Below are 17,698 nucleotides of genomic sequence, written 5' to 3' on the forward strand. Positions count from 1 at the left end.
CTGTTGAAGTGATCAAGTAATTGTATGTACAATATGTAATGCATGAGGAAACAATTAGCAATGAGTGGTGGAAAAAAAACAGTTAATAGCGGGTGATTAATTAAGACAGTCCATAAGTGTTCATTCAGTCCACCTCTCTCCACAGCCCTCTGCAGTGCACACATAGTACAGCTTCATCTCGTCCTACATGGGGAAGGGGCAGGGTCAGTGGATGGGCAGGTAGCATGCATGAGGGGCACAGGGTCAGTGGATGGGCAGGTAGCATGCATGGTGAGTGATAATGATTATGATGGCCCTAGACTCAAGCATTGTGTAGCCATAGTAATGAGCAGGAAGCTGGTCTTCCATACATGGTGGACACACAACACACTAAGCCAGCCAGGAAGTGCTCTACCCTAGGGGCATGCATACACACAGGGATGGTTACACAATGAGTATAGTTAGGCTAATGGTAGGCAAAACTATACCAACTGTGTATACTAAAAGTCCTGGGTACACTCAACAATCTTGTACTATTAACCAGCTCTGATCATAATTGATAACAACCTTAGCTCACCTCTGCTTTCCTTGACTGAGATTGGAAGAACACTGCCTCTTTGTGATCACACCTGATTGAAGTACAGACCAATGAAACAACAATATATCAGAGCAGCATAGTATTGATCACAGCAAGAGTTGTCACATACTTGGGACAGGCATGGTCTTCTGTGCGAGGGAGGGTGGGGTCTTGCGCCACATCAGCCACTATCTGGGTCATCTCACTATTACATACGATCAAGAATAATGTATACACATGTATACAACATTTTTCCACACCATCTTGTAGCTCTATCAAAGAGCTACTAAATGAACATCGTAGTTATACAATTGGCCAATCCTTACTCAAGTTATAGGCTTTCAAAAATGAGCGCAAAGCTAAATTCACAATTCAACGTAATTACTACGTGTGTGTGTTTCTCACTCGACTTCATGAGTGATCTTGTTGACGTAGATGCAGTTGTTGGTGGCCTGCTGAGAATAGTCGCAGTTTCGACACTGTATAGTAGGGATGTAATACCAATGCATACTAACTACAATGGATGGATGAGTTATAGCTTACAGCATAGAGTAGCAGCTTGCTCTCCTTGTCCTCCCTCGGGTAGAGCATGTTGTTGCTGTATGGGGACAATGGGACATGCCTCATACTGTGTTGTGGCCACTCACCATTCCTGACAGAACTGTATTCCCACAAATCCTGGTCCCTTGTTCTTTACCTCAAGGCTGGGCATATCCATCGCTAGCTCTCTAGCTCTCTGCTCTCTCTGAAACTGCTGACTTGGCTATAGCTACTAGCCCCTCCCCCTTTTCAACCCTGCATGCATAGCCTCGACTCCAGCCGCTTTTCTTTGCGGCTTGAAATCGAGGCTAATGCATGACAGACACAATGCACCTTGTACACTATTGCCCCCCCCCCCCCTCAATAGCTAGTTCTATTTTGCATAATTAATTGTTATTACGAATGTGAACCAGTGAATGAATAAAACTGTAAAATTCAGGTTAAATATACAAGAATTATGACAAAAATTAATGTTCATAAATTATGATAACAATAGCAATAGTCGTCCGATGTTGCTTGTCCACATTACTACGTTTTATGAAGTAACTGTTCTATTTTGTCGTTCAAAGATTTCTTCAAGTGTATATCAGCGCTAGTGATAGAATCCCTAAGTTTTGTGAGCAACCCGATGGTTAAATTGTTACTGTTCGGTGGAGAGTTGGTTGGTTGGGCCACTGGGGGGGTTGGTACAAGGGACAACCCCCTGTCACCAGATGGGCAGGGGGGTGAAACACTGTTCTCTGGGGGATTGGTTGGTTGGACCACTGGGGGGGTTGGTGTGAGGGGGGGCTCTGTTGCCGAAAAACTGCTCTTCTGTGGGGGGCTGATTGGTTGGATTTCTGGAGGGGTTGGTATGAGCAATCCCCTGTCATCAGACTGGCGAGGGAGCTCTGTCGCCAAAACACTGCTCCATGGGGGGTTGGTTGATTGAATCACTGGGGGAGTTGGTATGAGTAACCCCCTGTCACCAGACTGGCGAGGGGGCTCTGTCGCCAAAACACTGCTCCATGGGGGATTCCTGTCATCAGACTGGCGGGGGGGCTCTGTCGCCAAAGTACTCTTCCGTGGGGGGTTGGTTGGTTGGGACAGGATGATGGGTAAGCTCCTTACATTAGACTGGGACTCAGCCCCAACGGCAGACGATACTCGAAAAGAATTTTGTTTTTTAGGGATTAAATTTCGATGAACTTTGTAGTTGGCCATCATTGATGCTTGAGCCTCTGGACTCAGAGGAGGCTTCTTCCTGCGAGTAGGAGGGACGTGGAGTGGGCGTGCAGTGACTGGTCGATGTACAGGCTTGTTAGTGAGGGGTGGTGGGGATACACTTATGAGCCGAGAATGTTCCTTGAAAGTGAGCGGATGTACAATTTCAGTCTCCGAAGTAGGCTTGCTAGTGAGTGGTGGTGGTGGGCATGCAGTGACAGGTCGACGTACAGGCTTGCTAGTGATGGGTGGGCGTACATTTGTGGCAGGCTTGATAGTGAGAAATGGTGGGCGTAGAATTGTGGCAGGATTGTAGGTGAGGGGTGGGGGGCGTAGAATTGTGATCCTGCTCACGGTGGGGGGAAATTGAACAGATTGCTGACTAGTACTTTGCTCTCTTCGAGTGATAGGCATAAAAGACAATGAACCACGGCTGACTGGGGTCCCTGGCTGTCCAGTTACCATCTTCATTGACTGAGTAGAGGGGGGCACAGATGTATGGGTAGAGGGGGGCACGGCAGTAGAGGGGGGCACAGATATACGGGTAGAGGGGGGCACGGCAGTAGAGGGGGGCACAGATGTATGGGTATAGGGGGGCACGGCAGTAGAGGGGGGCACGGCAGTAGAGGGTGGCACGGCAGTAGAGGGGGGCACGGCAGTAGAGGAGGGCACGGCAGTAGAGGTGGTGGATATTTTGGGAAGCTGCATAACTTGATTGATTAAGGCAGATGAGAACAGTTGGTTACTTCCGTTGGCTAACTTATTCGCTCCGTTGCCTGTACTTATGAATCCTTGGATGGCACTCTCAACTAAAGAGATAGTTGAGCGTAGTGTCAGTCCGTCCAAATTATCACCCTTTAAAGATTTGGTGAAGATCTGTAACTGCTTCTTGATTGCATTGGCTATCTGCGTAGTAACGGGACTGTGGTTAGGTTGTGAGGATGACAACTGTTTGAGGCAAGTGTAGAGGCTCTGCAGATATTGCACAAACTGTTTCATTTCTTTTCTCACAATTTCATCATTTTCAGATCGATTTTCTCGGGCTTGTGAGATAACGGGCAAATTCAAATCAAATACTATTTCTGGGAATTCACGATGTTCTGAGATTGAGGACTCTTCACAGGATGCAGCGGCCGCCTGGACGTCATGGCAACGAACCACCGAACCTTCACTGAGATTAGAGCACTCACTATCAGCGGTCGATTTATCAGATAAAATTTCCTCTGCCCGGAGATCAGGAGTATCATAACGAATCAGCTCCTTGGGAAGTTCTTTGCTGACATTATTAATCGGTTCCTTGGGGGGTTTCTTGCTGGCTTTGATACTTGGCTCAATGGGAAGTTTTTTTCTGGTATTTTCGGTAGCTTTATTTTGGACCGTTTTTTGGTAACGTTTGTTCGATAGCTTTAGCCCCCCCATGAATGGCCGGGCACGAGCACACGACACCCACACACGCTCCCTCGAACTGGTGGAGTGGGCGGAGTTACCCTGTAGAAATCAAGAAAATTATATATTAATAATACAAGTAAAACGATAATTATGTATATACTACCCTACCAGAATAAGTGCAGTTTTCTCGTATAGCAGAACTTCTAGTCGTTCTTTCTCCTCCATCAGTTTCCCCACCTGTCTCTGTGTGTAGGCCAAGGCCTTAGCCACTGTTCCCAGTGATTCCTTCACCTCGGACCGTATCAACTCCCTGGCCTCCTACAGTGAGGGATAGGCAATGTCAGATTGATACTCACCGTATAGAGTTGGCTCTGTAACTAGAGTTCTGATGGTCCAAATTCAAGAATTTTATGATTTTCTGAAAGCTTAGAAGGAGCCCGTTCAGATGGTATGTTCAAATCTCAAATCTCAAAAATAGGCTATAATTCCCTGTTTTCGGGAAAATACCATGTGCTATAGCCCATGGTATTTTGTCAAAACAGGTCCAAAAAATATACATAATATTATTCTGAAAAGCCTCTTTGAAAGTTTTCAGAAAATCAGAAAATCATATTATTGGACCAACGGAACTGAAGTTATGGTCGTTCAAAGATGCTCTATTTAACGCTATAAATTATTCATTTTGAAAGCACTAGAGTTGGCTCTGTAACTAATTTCAGGGTCAGAGTACATGTCTACATGTCCTCTCACCTCTTTGTCCCCCACAAACACAGCGTCAGTTTGTGTGCTGCTTGTCCGATATGTCCCCACAGTGCGCACACTCACAGAGCACGGCTTCACTAGTTGGGACAAACGTATACGCACCATTAGAGGTTTTGTCACTCTCTTCTTCTGCGGGTCACTAGGTTTGGGACGCGTGGAGGGTAAGCAGCGGGCAGCATACATCAGATGGCTCCTAGGGGGGAGGAGGTACAGTTATGGTGTTAGCATAGACAATTAATATTATACCGTATAGCGGGTAATTTTTGTTGGGGAAAAAGTTGGTGTTAACTGCAATTAAATATATCATATGACGTTGAACATATTGCAGTAGAATAATTTAATTTCGTATGATGCTCTACAATATGAAAAATACGAATCCATCATGCGAATATAACATGCTATACAGTACCTTGATTTGCAATTGCTTATGGTGGGTCGCTGCACTGGTCTGCTTACAGCCCCGGTTTCCCTGGATACTCGGGAGATCCTGTACTTCTGAAATCTGTGCCTTCCATGCTTTATTAACTGTTTCAATCGCACGTTGGTTTGCTGCATACCCGTCTTATCCACTTGGAGTGCTTCTGAGCTCGCTGGTGCTAAAGGGGGTGTGGTTTTGGATGGAGGGTGAGAGCATGACATTAACGCCTCTATCATTGTGACTGGATTGGCTGGAGAGTTGGTTTCATTTTCTGTGGGATCTGATTTGCGTCTTTTTGCAGGAGGAAGTGCTATCGCTGGATGCGTTCGTGCGCACTGCCCTCGTCTCTTTGCATACGGTTGGGTACGAGCACAATCCTCTTGTTCCTCTAGTTCAGTTTCCGATCCATTAGATGGTTCAATATCTGATGGCTTGTAATTGTGTGAAGAGGGGTCCACTTTATGCAGTCTCAATACAAGTGTCTTCATGACAATCCCTCCACTCTTAGCCATGCTTATACCTGCAGTGGCAGTGCTGTCACTGTAACATACCACCTATGATAACACTACCTACCTGTGCCCTGCGTACCTCCTGTTATAGCAAGCCTTTATTTATCTAGCTGCCGCTGGACAGCCATTTTTTATGTCGTCAAATAGCGTAACAGTATTTGGCATTTCAATGGCTGCCATGAAAACCACTGATATTAAAGATAAATACTGCAAAATATCAACGTGATTATAATAGAATAACAGTGATAAATAAGTGCTACAAGTCAATACGCAATCTTTGATAGTCAGTGTTCAGTGTTCCATTGGCCCCGCCTACTGTGGAGGTGGAGGGGGCGGTGGTTGAGCTACAGGACCCGTGGGAGGTGGAGGGGGCGGCATGTAGTATCCAGACGAGGGGGCAGCATACGTCCCTTGCGGCTGATAGCTTTGATAGGCAGGACCTTGGACAGCAGGATAAGCTGGAGCAGAGCCGTAATTAGCAACAGGGGCTGTGTAAGTGGAGGTTGTCGTAGCTCCCGGGATAGGGAGAATGCCACCAGTGGAATTGCCAGTGTTGTAGTTAGCAGTAGGGGGGTTGGAATAGTTGGTAGCTGGCTGCTGTGTTGTGGTAGAGTAGCCAGTAGAGCTGGTGGGTTGAGCATACCCTCCACTAGTATTGTAGCTCCCTGACGAGGCTGGTTGCGAGTAGCTGGAGTAGCCATTGGAGCCATAGCTGCTACTATTGTATGAGCTGGACTGATTAGAGGCTCCACCGTATTGGTTGCTAGACGACGAGCTTCCATACGAGCTAGAACCTTTGTTGCCTCCAAAGCTGCCTTTTCCATAGTTACCACCACTGATTCGATCGTTACCACGACCACCACGACTATAACGCTGACGCTCTGCAAGGGAGAAAACAACAAACACAGTTTATACACATGTATGTACACAAGAAAAGAAAAAAATTAGCCCAATCAACGCAAGCCCTACAATTAAGCACATACGAGTATTCTAATTAACAGAAGGCACATTGTAAAATCCATACAAGCACATATGTAACAGTAAAGGGTCGAGATCACTACCTACTACAGGGGCCAATAATCCACTTGTACCACGAATTGCCACATACATAAACTATATATACTCACGTTTGAAGTGCATGAGTTGTTTGGCCAGGCCCATCATATCGTACAGTTTAGGAGGTGGGGCTTGGCCAGCCTCCTTAATGATCTCAATGAGGTCCTTGGCTTGTTTAGCATTGTTCTTAGTAAAGAAAGTGTAGGCAGTACCAGTCTTCTTGGCACGAGCCGTACGACCAATACGATGGACATAGTCTTCGGTGTTGTTGGGGAAGTCAAAGTTGATGACAAACTTTATGTCAGACACATCTGCAAAACAAATAAATATTAATAAAAGTTCTATACACAGGCAATCCACAGCAGTACACAATGCACACAGATTTCTCATAGTTCGTTAGTATTATAACTATATATAGAGTTTATGTTGTAATTAGCTTTAGGACAGACAAACCACAACCAGTCTGCATGAAGTGCTGATGCAGCAGTCGTGGCTCACCTGTCGCTATGGTTACAGATACACGCTCTCAGGAGACAAGCACACCACGCCTCGGCTGCCCCTAAGAGCAGCTGGCAATGGTCGCCCGCCCTGTGGTGAGAGAGGGACACTGCAACCGTTACAACACAAGACAAATACACACATTGAGAAGGAGGGATGGGGGGGGGGGGGGGGGGAGGGAGTGTACTAGACAACATAGAACAAGATAGATAGCTTTTCACACGTTTTGAGACACTATGCATGCAGACCACCTGTACTGTATATCAGTAGCTAGTGTTTGACTCTAAGTATACCTAATCCCCTTGAGGCAACATCAGTGGCCAACAGGATGGGGCTCTTGCCTGACCTGAACTCTGTGTGTGTGTGGAGGGTGGGAATATGAAAGTTAATTTTAATTACTTATTAAGTGGTAATACAAGTGCAGGAAGTATTGTGTTACATACACTCACCAGCAAGCACCCAGTCTCTCTCTCGCTGTTCCTTGTCACCATGGATACAGATAGCCGGCCAACTGGAGAATAAAAAAACAAGCTATAATAATACAGAGCAAGGCTAGCGTGTCCACCCACTCACCCATCACGTCTCAGTTTCCTCGTGATCTCATCCACTCGTCGCTTAGTCTCTACAAAGATGATGGTTTTGTTCTCAGTGGTGCTCATGATGCCCTCGAGTAGCTTGCCCATCTTCCCCTCCTTCTCCCAATCTTCACACACCTCGATGATCTGAGTGATGTTGTGGTTGGCACACAGCTCCATGCTACCAATGTTGACTTGAATATAATCCACAAGGAAATCCTCGGCAAGACCTGGGATAGGAAGTAGCCATTAAATACCATAACTCTCAGGTAACCTTATCATGTGACATGTTTAGATTAACCGGTTGGTTACCTTGCACTTCCTTGGGCCAGGTGGCACTCCACATGAGTGTTTGTCTGTCAGGACGAATGAGGTCTACTATCTTACGAATCTGTGGTTCAAAGCCCATGTCCAACATCCTGTCAGCTTCATCTAGAACCAGGTATGTGCACCGACGAAGATTGATCTTGCCAGTCTCGAGGAAGTCAATCAGTCTACCCGGTGTAGCGATACAGATGTCGATACCTTCTTGAAGAGCTCGTATCTGCGGCCCCTTGGGAGCGCCCCCATACACACAGGTGCTGGTGACCCGACAGGCTCGTCCAAACGTGTCCACTACTGTTTGAACTTGCTGAGCTAGTTCTCTTGTGGGGGCCAACACTAGGACCTGTGTGTGGTGTGTGTGTGTGTGTGTGTGTGTGTGTGTGTGGGTACAGGTGTGTGTGTGTGTGTGTTAAATATTTAGGCGGTTATCACATAGAGGTGATAATGTTAAAAGTACCATGTGTAAGTACTTACGATTGGGCCATCTCCCCTCGAGAGCTTTGGCTGGTGGGACAGATGAATCACTCCCGGTAGGATATACTGCAGGCACATATCACACATATCACACACACACACTATCGTCTCTCACCCCTAGTGTCTTCCCAGAGCCTGTTTGTGCAATGCCCACAAAGTCTCGACCACTGAGTGCCATTGGCCAGCCCTGAGCTTGGATGGGGGTGGGCTCTTTGAACCCTTGACTGTACAATGCTTCCAGTACGTGCTTCGGGAAACCAGCTTCGTCAAAGGTGGATACAGGCTTTGGTACATTCTGACCCTTCACAAGCATTTCCTTCATTTTACGGAAGCTGCTGATCTCACCCTATATATATTGTGCGTGTGTGTGTTACGGAATTGATAATAGAGAGCTTACATCACTGCGACTGGCCACTATTGAGCTCTCTTTGTAGAAATCCTTCTCAAACTTGGGCAGGCGCGAGAGATCCCACCTCTTCTTACTTGATGTGTAGTCATTCAATCGGCTGCACATGAGAGATATGGTATAGGTACAATCATACGATCTGTATAATTCCACTTACTCTAGTTTGTCGTAGCTGGATCTCTTGTCGTTGTAGCCTCCACTGCTGTAGCCATTCGAGTAGCCGTTCCGGTCGTGTCTGTCATTACTGTATCCGCCTCTAGAACGGCCACTGTCTCGATCGCTGCGGCTGTCTCTGTAGCCACCACGACTGTCACCACGATTGCTAGAACCTCTTTGGGACATGATTTTGCTCTTGTAATAGTAGGGCGAAAGGTAAGACGATTTCTACTATCTCAGAAAGTTATCAAAAGCTTAAAAGCTTAGCACGTGTTTAGTGCACGTGACTACTATTTTGACCTCTAAACTTTGCCCTTTCAACTTTGTGAAGGGTCAAAGGTCGATATGGAGACTGCTAAAGTCCACGTGGTTGAATAGGAACTCATCAATCGATCATGGAACAACCTCCTACTGAATACTTCTATCCTGCACAACAGGTAATCCACACACCACACTGACTGCATGCACACTGACTGGTCCACCCTCCAGCCTGGTGTGTACGGCATGCCCCCACCCCCCGTCCCCGGGTATATGGCCCCTCCTATCATCATGGGTCCTGGCATCATGTATCCACCTCCAGGACAGTTCTACCCTCAGGGTAAGTAAATGGATATAATTTTTATAATGCTCTGATGCCTGGATATTACAGGGGCTCCCCCCATGGAGCCAGTCCCCATGACATCATCAGATGGTATCTCGGACAATCCTGATAACTATATTCCTGATGTTATCAAGGCATTCATTCCGTTCTTCCATGCCCAAGTCATTGAAAAGGTTGGTACCACACGACATTATTACAGTTCAGTACTCCCCTCCCTTACACAAACAGAACGTGGATGAAATTCTGCGGATCTATGAGGAGGAGTTTGGGAAACTATCTACTCGTTTCTTCACGGAGGCTCCCTGGCCCAGGGCAGAGCTCATAGCCCCCCTTGTCAAAGGAGGTGTGTTTATAACTGTGTCCACTTGTCGTGTGATTTTGTTTCGTTACAGACGAGATGTTCCTGGCTCTCTATAAGGAGATGCAGTTCCGACACATCTACGCAAAGTTCAAGGTTTGCCCACCCCCCCTTTCGTAGAGTATGCCCTTACTACTTGACTTGTTACACAGCCAACTGTTGAGCAGAGAATGGAGTCATTCCAGAACTACATCAACCTCTTCAATATTATTCTGGGTACGTGTACGTATCAATCGTTGAACAATTAACAACCCTCCCGTCCCTCCCATATCAGGTTCCAAAGAGCCTGTGGATTTGGAGATTCCTAACCAGTGGCTGTGGGACATCATTGATGAGTTCATTTATCAGGTACCGTATATCTGACTGACTGCTACCCCCTGCAGTGATAAGTGTACCCCCTGCAGTGATTAGTGTACCCCCCACAGTGATAAGTGTACCCCCTGCAGTTCCAATCATATGTCATGTTTCGAGGCAAACTAAAGAGTCGATCATCTGAGGAGATCCAGCTGCTCAAGGACAACCCTAAAGTGTGGAGTGTCCATGGCGTCCTCAATGTACTCTATGCCCTAGTGGATAAGTCCAACATCAACAAACAGGTAGACCTCTATTGTGTGTGTATAGTGGTTTAAACCCCCCCCCCCTGCAGTTAGAGGCCTACTATGCTGGGGAAGAACCCTCCTCCGTGGCTGGAGACCTGGGAAACCTCTCTCTCTATAAGAACCTCGGCTACTTCAGTCTCATTGGACTCTTGCGTCTGCACACTCAGCTGGGGGACTACTACCAAGCACTGCAGGCCGTGGCAAACGTGCAGCTCTCTAAGAAGGTGCACGTGTGCCATTACTCGTTTGTAGCTATTTATTTTAATTATTTTCTTTAGGTATTGGCCACCACTCGAGTACCAGCCTCTCAGATCAGTCTCTATTATTATGTGGGATTCTGCTTCCTCATGATGAGGCGTTACAAGGTACACACACACACCTCACACCCACACACCCTCACACTTCACATCCCACACAGGACACCCTCCGCACATTCTCCAATATCATTGTCTTCATCCAAAGAGCTAAAAACCACTTTCAGCCAAAGTCCTACCAGCAGTTGCAAGTCATCAAACAAAACGAGCAGATGCTCAACATCATAGCCATGGTCGTCGCCCTCAACCCACAGGTGAGAACTCCTAGCATGGCCTTTAATAGCCGTTGGTGGGTATACGAAATTAGCCTGTTGTGGGAGGTAACTTTGAGACCCAGTGCTTTTAGTTCAGGCTGTCTAATTTTAGCTATGACGATGATAACCTGTCTCGTAGTGTATTTAGATACAAGTTCTGTTAGTCCAAATCCATGATTATTGAATAACGTACGTATGCTGAACCAAGGTTTACAGTATGAATGAATGAATTTCTGCCCACTCAGCATGTTGATGAAGTGGTCAACTCTCAGCTGAGAGGGGATAAGTTTGCTGAAAAAATTATGTCTCTCTCGAAGGGCGAGCTCAAGACATTCGAGGAAATGTTCTTCTTTGCCTGTCCCAAGTTCATGTCTCCCATACCCCCGGATTATGAGAGCCTTCCTGAGAACTATAACAAGGTGGTTATTCCGCCAACACACACACACACACACACACACACACACACACACACACACACACACACACACCACACACAATGCACAGCAACCTACTGAGCATCAGTGCGATGTATTCAAGGCTGAGATTGAGCAACAGCTTGTACTGCCCAAACTCAGAAGGTATAGTATCAATGATCCAATTTCATGATTTTCGGAAAGCTTAAAAAGAGACCTTTCAAATGACGTGTTGCAATCCAAAATTTTGTCGGGGGGCCTAATTTGTCATTTTTCGGCCTTGGACCGTGGGCTATTATTCATGGTATCGCCAAATCGGGGAATACTTTTATCTCTCAAATATGATTTTTGATGACGCCATTTGAATTATTTTTTTCTAAGCTTTCAGAAAATCATAAAAAATTTGAGATTGGATCCATGGAATTCAAGTTATGGCAGCCGAAAGAATCCCCAAACCATTGAATGAACGGGATGTAGTTGAACATCTTTCAACAGCCATAACTTGAGTATCGTTGATCTAATGTCAAAAATTTTCGGATTTTCGGAAAGCTTACAAAGAGACCTTTCAAATGATGTGTTGCAATCCAAAATTTTGTCGGGGGCCTAATTTGTCATTTTTCGGCCTTGGACCATGGGCTCCATGGTATCGCCAAATCAGGGAATACTTTTATCTCTCAAATATAATTTTTGATGACGCCATTTGAATAATTTTTTTCTAAGCTTTCAGAAAATCATAAAAAATTTGAGATTGGATCCACGGAATTCAAGTTATGGCAGCCAAAAGAATTCCCAAACCATTGAATGAACGGGATGTAGTTGAACATCTTTCAACAGCCATAACTTGAGTATCGTTGATCTAATATCAAAAATTTTCGGATTTTCGGAAAGCTTACAAAGAGACCTTTCAAATGATGTGTTGCAATCCAAAATTTTGTCGGGGCACTAATTTGTCATTTTTTGGCCTTGGACCATGGGCTATAATCCATGGTATCGCCAAATCGGGGAATACTTTTATCTCTCAAATATGATTTTTGATGACGCCGTTTGAATTATTTTTTTCTAAGCTTTCAGAAAATCATAAAAAATTTGAGATTGGATCCACGGAATTCAAGTTATGGCAGCCGAAAGAATCCCCAAACCATTGAATGAACGGGATGTAGTTGAACATCTTTCAACAGCCATAACTTGAGTATCGTTGATCTAATGTCAAAAATTTTCGGATTTTCGGAAAGCTTACAAAGAGACCTTTCAAATGATGTGTTGCAATCCAAAATTTTGTCGGGGGCCTAATTTGTCATTTTTCGGCCTTGGACCATGGGCTCCATGGTATCGCCAAATCGGGGAATACTTTTATCTCTCAAATATGATTTTTGATGACGCCATTTGAATAATTTTTTTCTAAGCTTTCAGAAAATCATAAAAATTTGAGATTGGATCCACGGAATTCAAGTTATGGCAGCCGAAAGAATCCCCAAACCATTGAATGAACGGGATGTAGTTGAACATCTTTCAACAGCCATAACTTGAGTATCGTTGATCTAATGTCAAAAATTTTCGGATTTTCGGAAAGCTTACAAAGAGACCTTTCAAATGATGTGTTGCAATCCAAAATTTTGTCGGGGGCCTAATTTGTCATTTTTCGGCCTTGGACCATGGGCTCCATGGTATCGCCAAATCGGGGAATACTTTTATCTCTTAAATATGATTTTTGATGACGCCATTTGAATAATTTTTTCTAAGCTTTCAGAAAATCATAAAAATTTGAGATTGGATCCACGGAATTCAAGTTATGGTAGCCGAAAGAATCCCCAAACCATTGAATGAACGGGATGTAGTTGAACATCTTTCAACAGCCTTAACTTGAGTATCGTTGATCTAATGTCAAAAATTTTCGGATATCGGAAAGCTTAGAAAGAGACCTTTCAAATGATGTGTTGCAATCCAAAATTTTGTCGGGGGCCTAATTTATCATTTTTCGGCCTTGGACCGTGGGGTATAATCCATGGTATCGCCAAATCGGGGAATACTTTTATCTCTCAAATATGATTTTTGATGACGCCATTTGAATTATTTTTTTCTAGGCTTTCAGAAAATTTAACATTGGATCCACGGAATTCAAGTTATGGCATCTGAAAGAGTTGCCGAACCATTGATGGAGGGTGTAGTTGAACAGCCTTAACTTTAGTACCGTTGATCCAATTTCAAAACTTTTATGATTTTCAGAAAAATACCTTTCAAATGATGTGTTTCAATCCAAAACGTTGTCGGGGCCCTAATTTGTCGTTTTTCAACCTTGGACTATGGGCTATTATTATCCATGGTATCGCCAAATTTATTGGTCTTCCAAATATGATACCATTTGAAAGGTCTCTTTCTAAGCTTTCAGAAAGTTATGACCATTTTAGATGTCTCTCTCAAAAGGCCAATATTTACAATCAAGTGTTTCCATTGCAGCTACTTGAAGTTCTATACTACCATGCCCATCTCAAAGCTGTCAGCATTCATGGAAGTCGTGCGTTGCATTTAATTACCTGTTTCAACTTCACCTAACCTCTCCCTCTCTCTGCACAGGATGAGGCCACACTGCAAGAGCACCTCCTGTGCTTCAAGGTACGTATAATACATCAATATTGCTGTTCATTGTCTACTCTCTCTTTGCTGCCTCCAGCACAAGACCCGTTGCCTAGTATCAACGAGTAAAGGCACCCAACACCTGGCAGGGGAGGTGCAGTCTATTTCTGACCTGGACTTCTATATTGATGGGGTCAGTGTGCTACTCTTTATATGAGTGGATATTGTGTTCTAATATCGTGTTATTTTGTCTCTGTAGGAGATGCTACACATAGCAGACACTAAGATGGCTCGTCGCTATGGTGATTTCTTTATACGACAGATCCACAAGCTAGAGGAGGTAAACCACCAGCCTTCTATCCATGATTATGACCATCCTACCCTCCCTCCTCAGATCTGTTCCAAATGAAGTGCTCATGTTGAATTTATCGTGTGTGCACATGTCATACATTCTCTGTAGTTGATCACAAACAATGTTTTATTAATATTATGTGTTATGATAATAATTATTAAGAATCAAGAATCGTAAATATGTAGTTGCCCCAGGAGCACATGGGGAGATCCTCTGCTCCTCATATATTACAGTGGGATGGGTAAAGATCATTAACAACACCGACACACACATTAGAGTTGTCCTGTTAACCATCTTTACCCATTATAGAAATAAAGAGGGCGGCGAATATCAGGAAATAATCATCAACATTTTTGCACAAAGATCATATTGAAGAGGATAAACATAGGCACACCACATAATTATACTACTACAGTTCAGTCAAAGCTGGTGGTCAGAGTTCAGTAGAATCCTGATGATGGTTGAGAGTAGAGGTCGTCAGCGTAGGCTGTTGACAGGGACCTGTGTAGAGGTCAAGGGTCAATACAAGGCTACCATTCAGTCAATGATTATACAGTAGGCAACAGCTACATTGTATAGTAGGCAACCTAACACAAGCACTCACACAGTCAACATACTAAGTAACCTATCGAGTATGTGATCAATAAGCAGTAACTATGAGAGAGAGAGGTGTCAGTACCTGTGTGCAGTGAAGCCACCGGTGGTGAGCTTGGATCGTGAGGCGGGTTGTAGTCGACACATCATAGGCTGACCGTCAAGGTTACGCTGGTTGTACTTCTTGTATGCCTCTAGAGCATCGTCCTTGAATTTGAACACTACCTCGGCAATGCCAGGGTTCACCATCTGAACCGCCTCCACTGGACCCATGGCACGACACAGCTCCTATAGGGGGGAGGAGAACAGGAGATAGTTATACTGAGCCTTTGCTGTTACCAATAACAAAAGTGTACAGTACAGTACAGAAAAGGCCTTCCTCTACACACACACACACGCACACACACAACGTACGGCAACATCATTCTTGGAAACAGTGTCGCTCAGGTTCTGAATGATCATAGAGGTCATTGTGGTGATGCCTTCTCTAGCTCTGGGGGCCATTGATGGACGAGAGGTGGCAGGGACGGACCCACGAGACATGGATAGGGGGAGGGGGGCCTGGTAGGCCATTGGAGGGGGGGACGGGGAGCGACTGAACCCACGCATCTGGAAAGAGAGAGGGTAAAACACATCACTATAACCATTTACAGTACAGTCTATACAGCACACACACACACACACACACACACACACACACACACACACACACACACACACACACACACACACACACACACACACACACACACACACACACACACACACACACACACACACACACACACACACACACACACACACACACACACACACACACACAAACTAAGTAACATCAATACTATTATAAGTTAAACATGTACTGTCAATATACCTGCATTCTTGAGAAGGTCCCTCCAATGCTGCCCCTCTCTCTCTCATTGCCACCACCGTCCCTCAGAGCAGAGGTTATGGACGAGGCAAGGAACTCCTCCCGGCCTCTCATCTGGTTATCATGACGACTATCTCGGCTGCGAGCAATGGCAGCTGCTAGACGTTCCTCGCGATGGTACTGCGAAGAGATGACAAGAGGTTACAGTAACAGCCCTGAGGGGGAGAGGGTCCAGCCCAGTACAGCTGAGCCTTGAGATTAGGTGAGAGAGGTGGGTCTGTTTGTGGGTACTACCTGTAACTAAGCTGATGTGTGCTCTAATGTAAATGCTACTAAAACTAATGCTCAAGCTTTTGCCTACAGTACACTAGAATTTAAGCCAGACTAAGCCAAGCAGATAAAGAGTGATGTAGCTAGGTCCTCCAAGTAAGCAACCACTTAATACTGGCACGAGACCGATAGCAAACAAGCACGGTGAGGGAAAGGTGAAAAGTACTTAGCACAATGTTCAACTCCTTCAACAAGACTGTGATACAAGTTCATACCCTTTGGTATACATTAGGAAGTTCCACACATCATGTTTGACTGTGTATACGTATGTACCCATTGGTAACAGATAGTAGAATCAAATCACTGTTTGTTTAAATTCATCAATGTTCCACACAATCGGAAGAATGTTACAATCAATAGTTCTTCAAAATAGCAAATCATCAACACTCGAGCAGAAATCCATTAATAACACTCTGACATGTAGCTCACAACATCAGCACCATTTAACACTACAATTATTCAATTCCAGACAAAGCTCACACCGGCCAGACTAGGACACCAGATGTTCCATCCTATCCTAAGCTTTCTACAGCAATGGCCTAAGCTATCTAGTGAGTGGAATGCATGTGTAGCGAGCGACCTACCTTTAAAGAGGCAGCACTTCTATCTATAAGATAAGGATAAGCAGCAGCTAGCCTAATCAGATCATCTAGTACCACAAAGCAGTTGTCATAAAGGGGCGAAACCAACAAACCAACCAAACCAACTTACCTCAACACTTGTGGTGGGTCGCACAGATCCAGGGACAGTCACCGTGATCTTCTTGGCATCTTCATACGAGGGCAGCTTGAATGAACTCCTTGACAACAGTGGACCAGGGTCACTTCGTCGAGAACGGGTGGTCTCAGGCACATCGTCACTGCTGTATTTAGGACGAGCTTTACCAATGCGTCCTTGAATGCCTTTCGGAGTAGAGGGGTTCGATTTTGAGGTGTGCTTTTCAACAAACTTGCTTGTATAGAGGGCCTTTGGTTTAATCTTTGTGCGGAGGTCTGTAATAGAAGACTTCTGCTTGTTTGATATTATTTTTCTGAGGTCGGCACTTTTCGTTTGTAGGCCACTCTGAGCTTGAGGTTTTCCACTTGTGAACTTTGGTTTTCCTAGAGATGGTTTAGCACCACCGCCGCCTCCTTTATTGCCTCCTTTTTTCTTGTTCAGTGTTACGATATCGTCCAGAGACATGTCAACTTTTGACGCCATTGTTGGACCGATCGTATTTATTAAATAAAGTTGAGGGAATAACGAGATAGTCTTGATATCAGATACAAGTATATATATATATATATGGGCGTTCACTTCACGGCCGGCCAGCTGTGTGCTGTGAGGTATACTTGGGAGGATGATCTCTTTGTCAGACTTGTTGGATGATAAATAGTAGGTGGGTGATCCACAGCGCAGCCTGGATAGTTAGGGTCGTTTATCGGTTCAGTGGACCTGAAGGTACTTCACAGAGAGGCTAGTCTTGTGCTTCTCTTTCACTTGAATAGCTAGCTTGAAACACAGTTTCTTGTCTTGTAACGTATGTTGGGTGTCGAACAACACGTGTAGTTAATTAAATTGACTATAGTGACCTCA

General features: G+C 44.9%; 5 protein-coding genes across 5 annotated transcripts; 1 reads left to right on the plus strand and 4 right to left on the minus strand.

Moving 5' to 3' along the window:
- Positions 1-3: 3 nt before the first annotated feature.
- LOC135351125 (DNA-directed RNA polymerase II subunit RPB9-like) lies at positions 4-1,337 on the minus strand. The gene is made up of 6 exons (XM_064550061.1): positions 1,204-1,337; positions 1,100-1,154; positions 962-1,035; positions 687-761; positions 557-608; positions 4-183 (listed from the first exon to the last, which is right to left on the minus strand). Exons 1-6 carry the CDS (start codon positions 1,272-1,274, stop codon positions 121-123), a joined length of 390 nt encoding a protein of 129 aa, XP_064406131.1. The 5' UTR covers positions 1,275-1,337; the 3' UTR covers positions 4-120.
- A 172-nt stretch (positions 1,338-1,509) lies between these two features.
- On the minus strand, positions 1,510-5,568 carry LOC135351127 (uncharacterized). The gene is made up of 5 exons (XM_064550063.1): positions 5,442-5,568; positions 4,860-5,388; positions 4,439-4,643; positions 3,857-4,006; positions 1,510-3,787 (listed from the first exon to the last, which is right to left on the minus strand). The coding sequence occupies exons 2-5, from the start codon at positions 5,378-5,380 to the stop codon at positions 1,625-1,627; spliced, it is 3,039 nt and encodes a 1,012-aa protein (XP_064406133.1). The 5' UTR covers positions 5,381-5,388; positions 5,442-5,568; the 3' UTR covers positions 1,510-1,624.
- A 3-nt stretch (positions 5,569-5,571) lies between these two features.
- LOC135351128 (uncharacterized) lies at positions 5,572-9,159 on the minus strand. The gene is made up of 10 exons (XM_064550064.1): positions 8,868-9,159; positions 8,702-8,810; positions 8,420-8,650; positions 8,305-8,370; positions 7,819-8,173; positions 7,505-7,736; positions 7,381-7,442; positions 7,225-7,284; positions 6,505-6,744; positions 5,572-6,258 (listed from the first exon to the last, which is right to left on the minus strand). Exons 1-10 carry the CDS (start codon positions 9,050-9,052, stop codon positions 5,690-5,692), a joined length of 2,109 nt encoding a protein of 702 aa, XP_064406134.1. The 5' UTR covers positions 9,053-9,159; the 3' UTR covers positions 5,572-5,689.
- On the plus strand, positions 9,150-14,499 carry LOC135351130 (eukaryotic translation initiation factor 3 subunit L-like). Its single transcript, XM_064550066.1, has 18 exons — positions 9,150-9,303; positions 9,356-9,464; positions 9,516-9,640; positions 9,696-9,810; positions 9,860-9,921; positions 9,978-10,041; positions 10,100-10,173; positions 10,272-10,421; positions 10,472-10,648; positions 10,703-10,789; positions 10,843-10,992; positions 11,238-11,411; positions 11,497-11,570; positions 13,860-13,917; positions 13,977-14,015; positions 14,074-14,169; positions 14,236-14,316; positions 14,371-14,499. The coding sequence occupies exons 1-18, from the start codon at positions 9,262-9,264 to the stop codon at positions 14,383-14,385; spliced, it is 1,692 nt and encodes a 563-aa protein (XP_064406136.1). The 5' UTR covers positions 9,150-9,261; the 3' UTR covers positions 14,386-14,499.
- A 154-nt stretch (positions 14,500-14,653) lies between these two features.
- Positions 14,654-17,687, minus strand: LOC135351131 (polymerase delta-interacting protein 3-like). The gene is made up of 5 exons (XM_064550067.1): positions 16,835-17,687; positions 15,797-15,973; positions 15,337-15,531; positions 15,008-15,210; positions 14,654-14,829 (listed from the first exon to the last, which is right to left on the minus strand). Exons 1-5 carry the CDS (start codon positions 17,321-17,323, stop codon positions 14,769-14,771), a joined length of 1,125 nt encoding a protein of 374 aa, XP_064406137.1. The 5' UTR covers positions 17,324-17,687; the 3' UTR covers positions 14,654-14,768.
- Between the last annotated feature and the right edge of the window lie 11 nt (positions 17,688-17,698).

The sequence above is a fragment of the Halichondria panicea genome, chromosome 17, assembly GCF_963675165.1.
Source record: "Halichondria panicea chromosome 17, odHalPani1.1, whole genome shotgun sequence".
NCBI lineage: Eukaryota > Metazoa > Porifera > Demospongiae > Suberitida > Halichondriidae > Halichondria > Halichondria panicea.

What these genes read in the sequence shown, in the direction of transcription:
- LOC135351125 (XM_064550061.1), bottom strand. Translation starts at nt 1,274, where the DNA reads ATGGATATGCCCAGCCTTGAGGTAAAGAACAAGGGACCAGGATTTGTG. An exon ending in GCAAGCTGCTACTCTATGCT is followed by an intron (nt 1,036 to 1,099) that starts GTAAGCTATAAC and finishes CCTACTATACAG; the next exon opens with TGTCGAAACTGCGACTATTC. An exon ending in AAGATCACTCATGAAGTCGA is followed by an intron (nt 762 to 961) that starts GTGAGAAACACA and finishes CGTATGTAATAG; the next exon opens with TGAGATGACCCAGATAGTGG.
- LOC135351127 (XM_064550063.1), bottom strand. Translation starts at nt 5,380, where the DNA reads ATGGCTAAGAGTGGAGGGATTGTCATGAAGACACTTGTATTGAGACTG. An exon ending in TGTTTGTGGGGGACAAAGAG is followed by an intron (nt 4,007 to 4,438) that starts GTGAGAGGACAT and finishes CCCTCACTGTAG; the next exon opens with GAGGCCAGGGAGTTGATACG. An exon ending in AGAAAACTGCACTTATTCTG is followed by an intron (nt 3,788 to 3,856) that starts GTAGGGTAGTAT and finishes TGATTTCTACAG; the next exon opens with GGTAACTCCGCCCACTCCAC.
- LOC135351128 (XM_064550064.1), bottom strand. Translation starts at nt 9,052, where the DNA reads ATGTCCCAAAGAGGTTCTAGCAATCGTGGTGACAGTCGTGGTGGCTAC. An exon ending in TCCAGCTACGACAAACTAGA is followed by an intron (nt 8,811 to 8,867) that starts GTAAGTGGAATT and finishes TCTCATGTGCAG; the next exon opens with CCGATTGAATGACTACACAT. An exon ending in TGTTGCCTCAAGGGGATTAG is followed by an intron (nt 6,745 to 7,224) that starts GTATACTTAGAG and finishes TTTGTTTTGCAG; the next exon opens with ATGTGTCTGACATAAAGTTT.
- LOC135351130 (XM_064550066.1), top strand. Translation starts at nt 9,262, where the DNA reads ATGGAACAACCTCCTACTGAATACTTCTATCCTGCACAACAG. An exon ending in AGCCCCCCTTGTCAAAGGAG is followed by an intron (nt 9,811 to 9,859) that starts GTGTGTTTATAA and finishes GTTTCGTTACAG; the next exon opens with ACGAGATGTTCCTGGCTCTC. An exon ending in AGCACCTCCTGTGCTTCAAG is followed by an intron (nt 14,016 to 14,073) that starts GTACGTATAATA and finishes TGCTGCCTCCAG; the next exon opens with CACAAGACCCGTTGCCTAGT.
- LOC135351131 (XM_064550067.1), bottom strand. Translation starts at nt 17,323, where the DNA reads ATGGCGTCAAAAGTTGACATGTCTCTGGACGATATCGTAACACTGAAC. An exon ending in GGACCTTCTCAAGAATGCAG is followed by an intron (nt 15,532 to 15,796) that starts GTATATTGACAG and finishes CTCTCTTTCCAG; the next exon opens with ATGCGTGGGTTCAGTCGCTC. An exon ending in GGTGGCTTCACTGCACACAG is followed by an intron (nt 14,830 to 15,007) that starts GTACTGACACCT and finishes ACCTCTACACAG; the next exon opens with GTCCCTGTCAACAGCCTACG.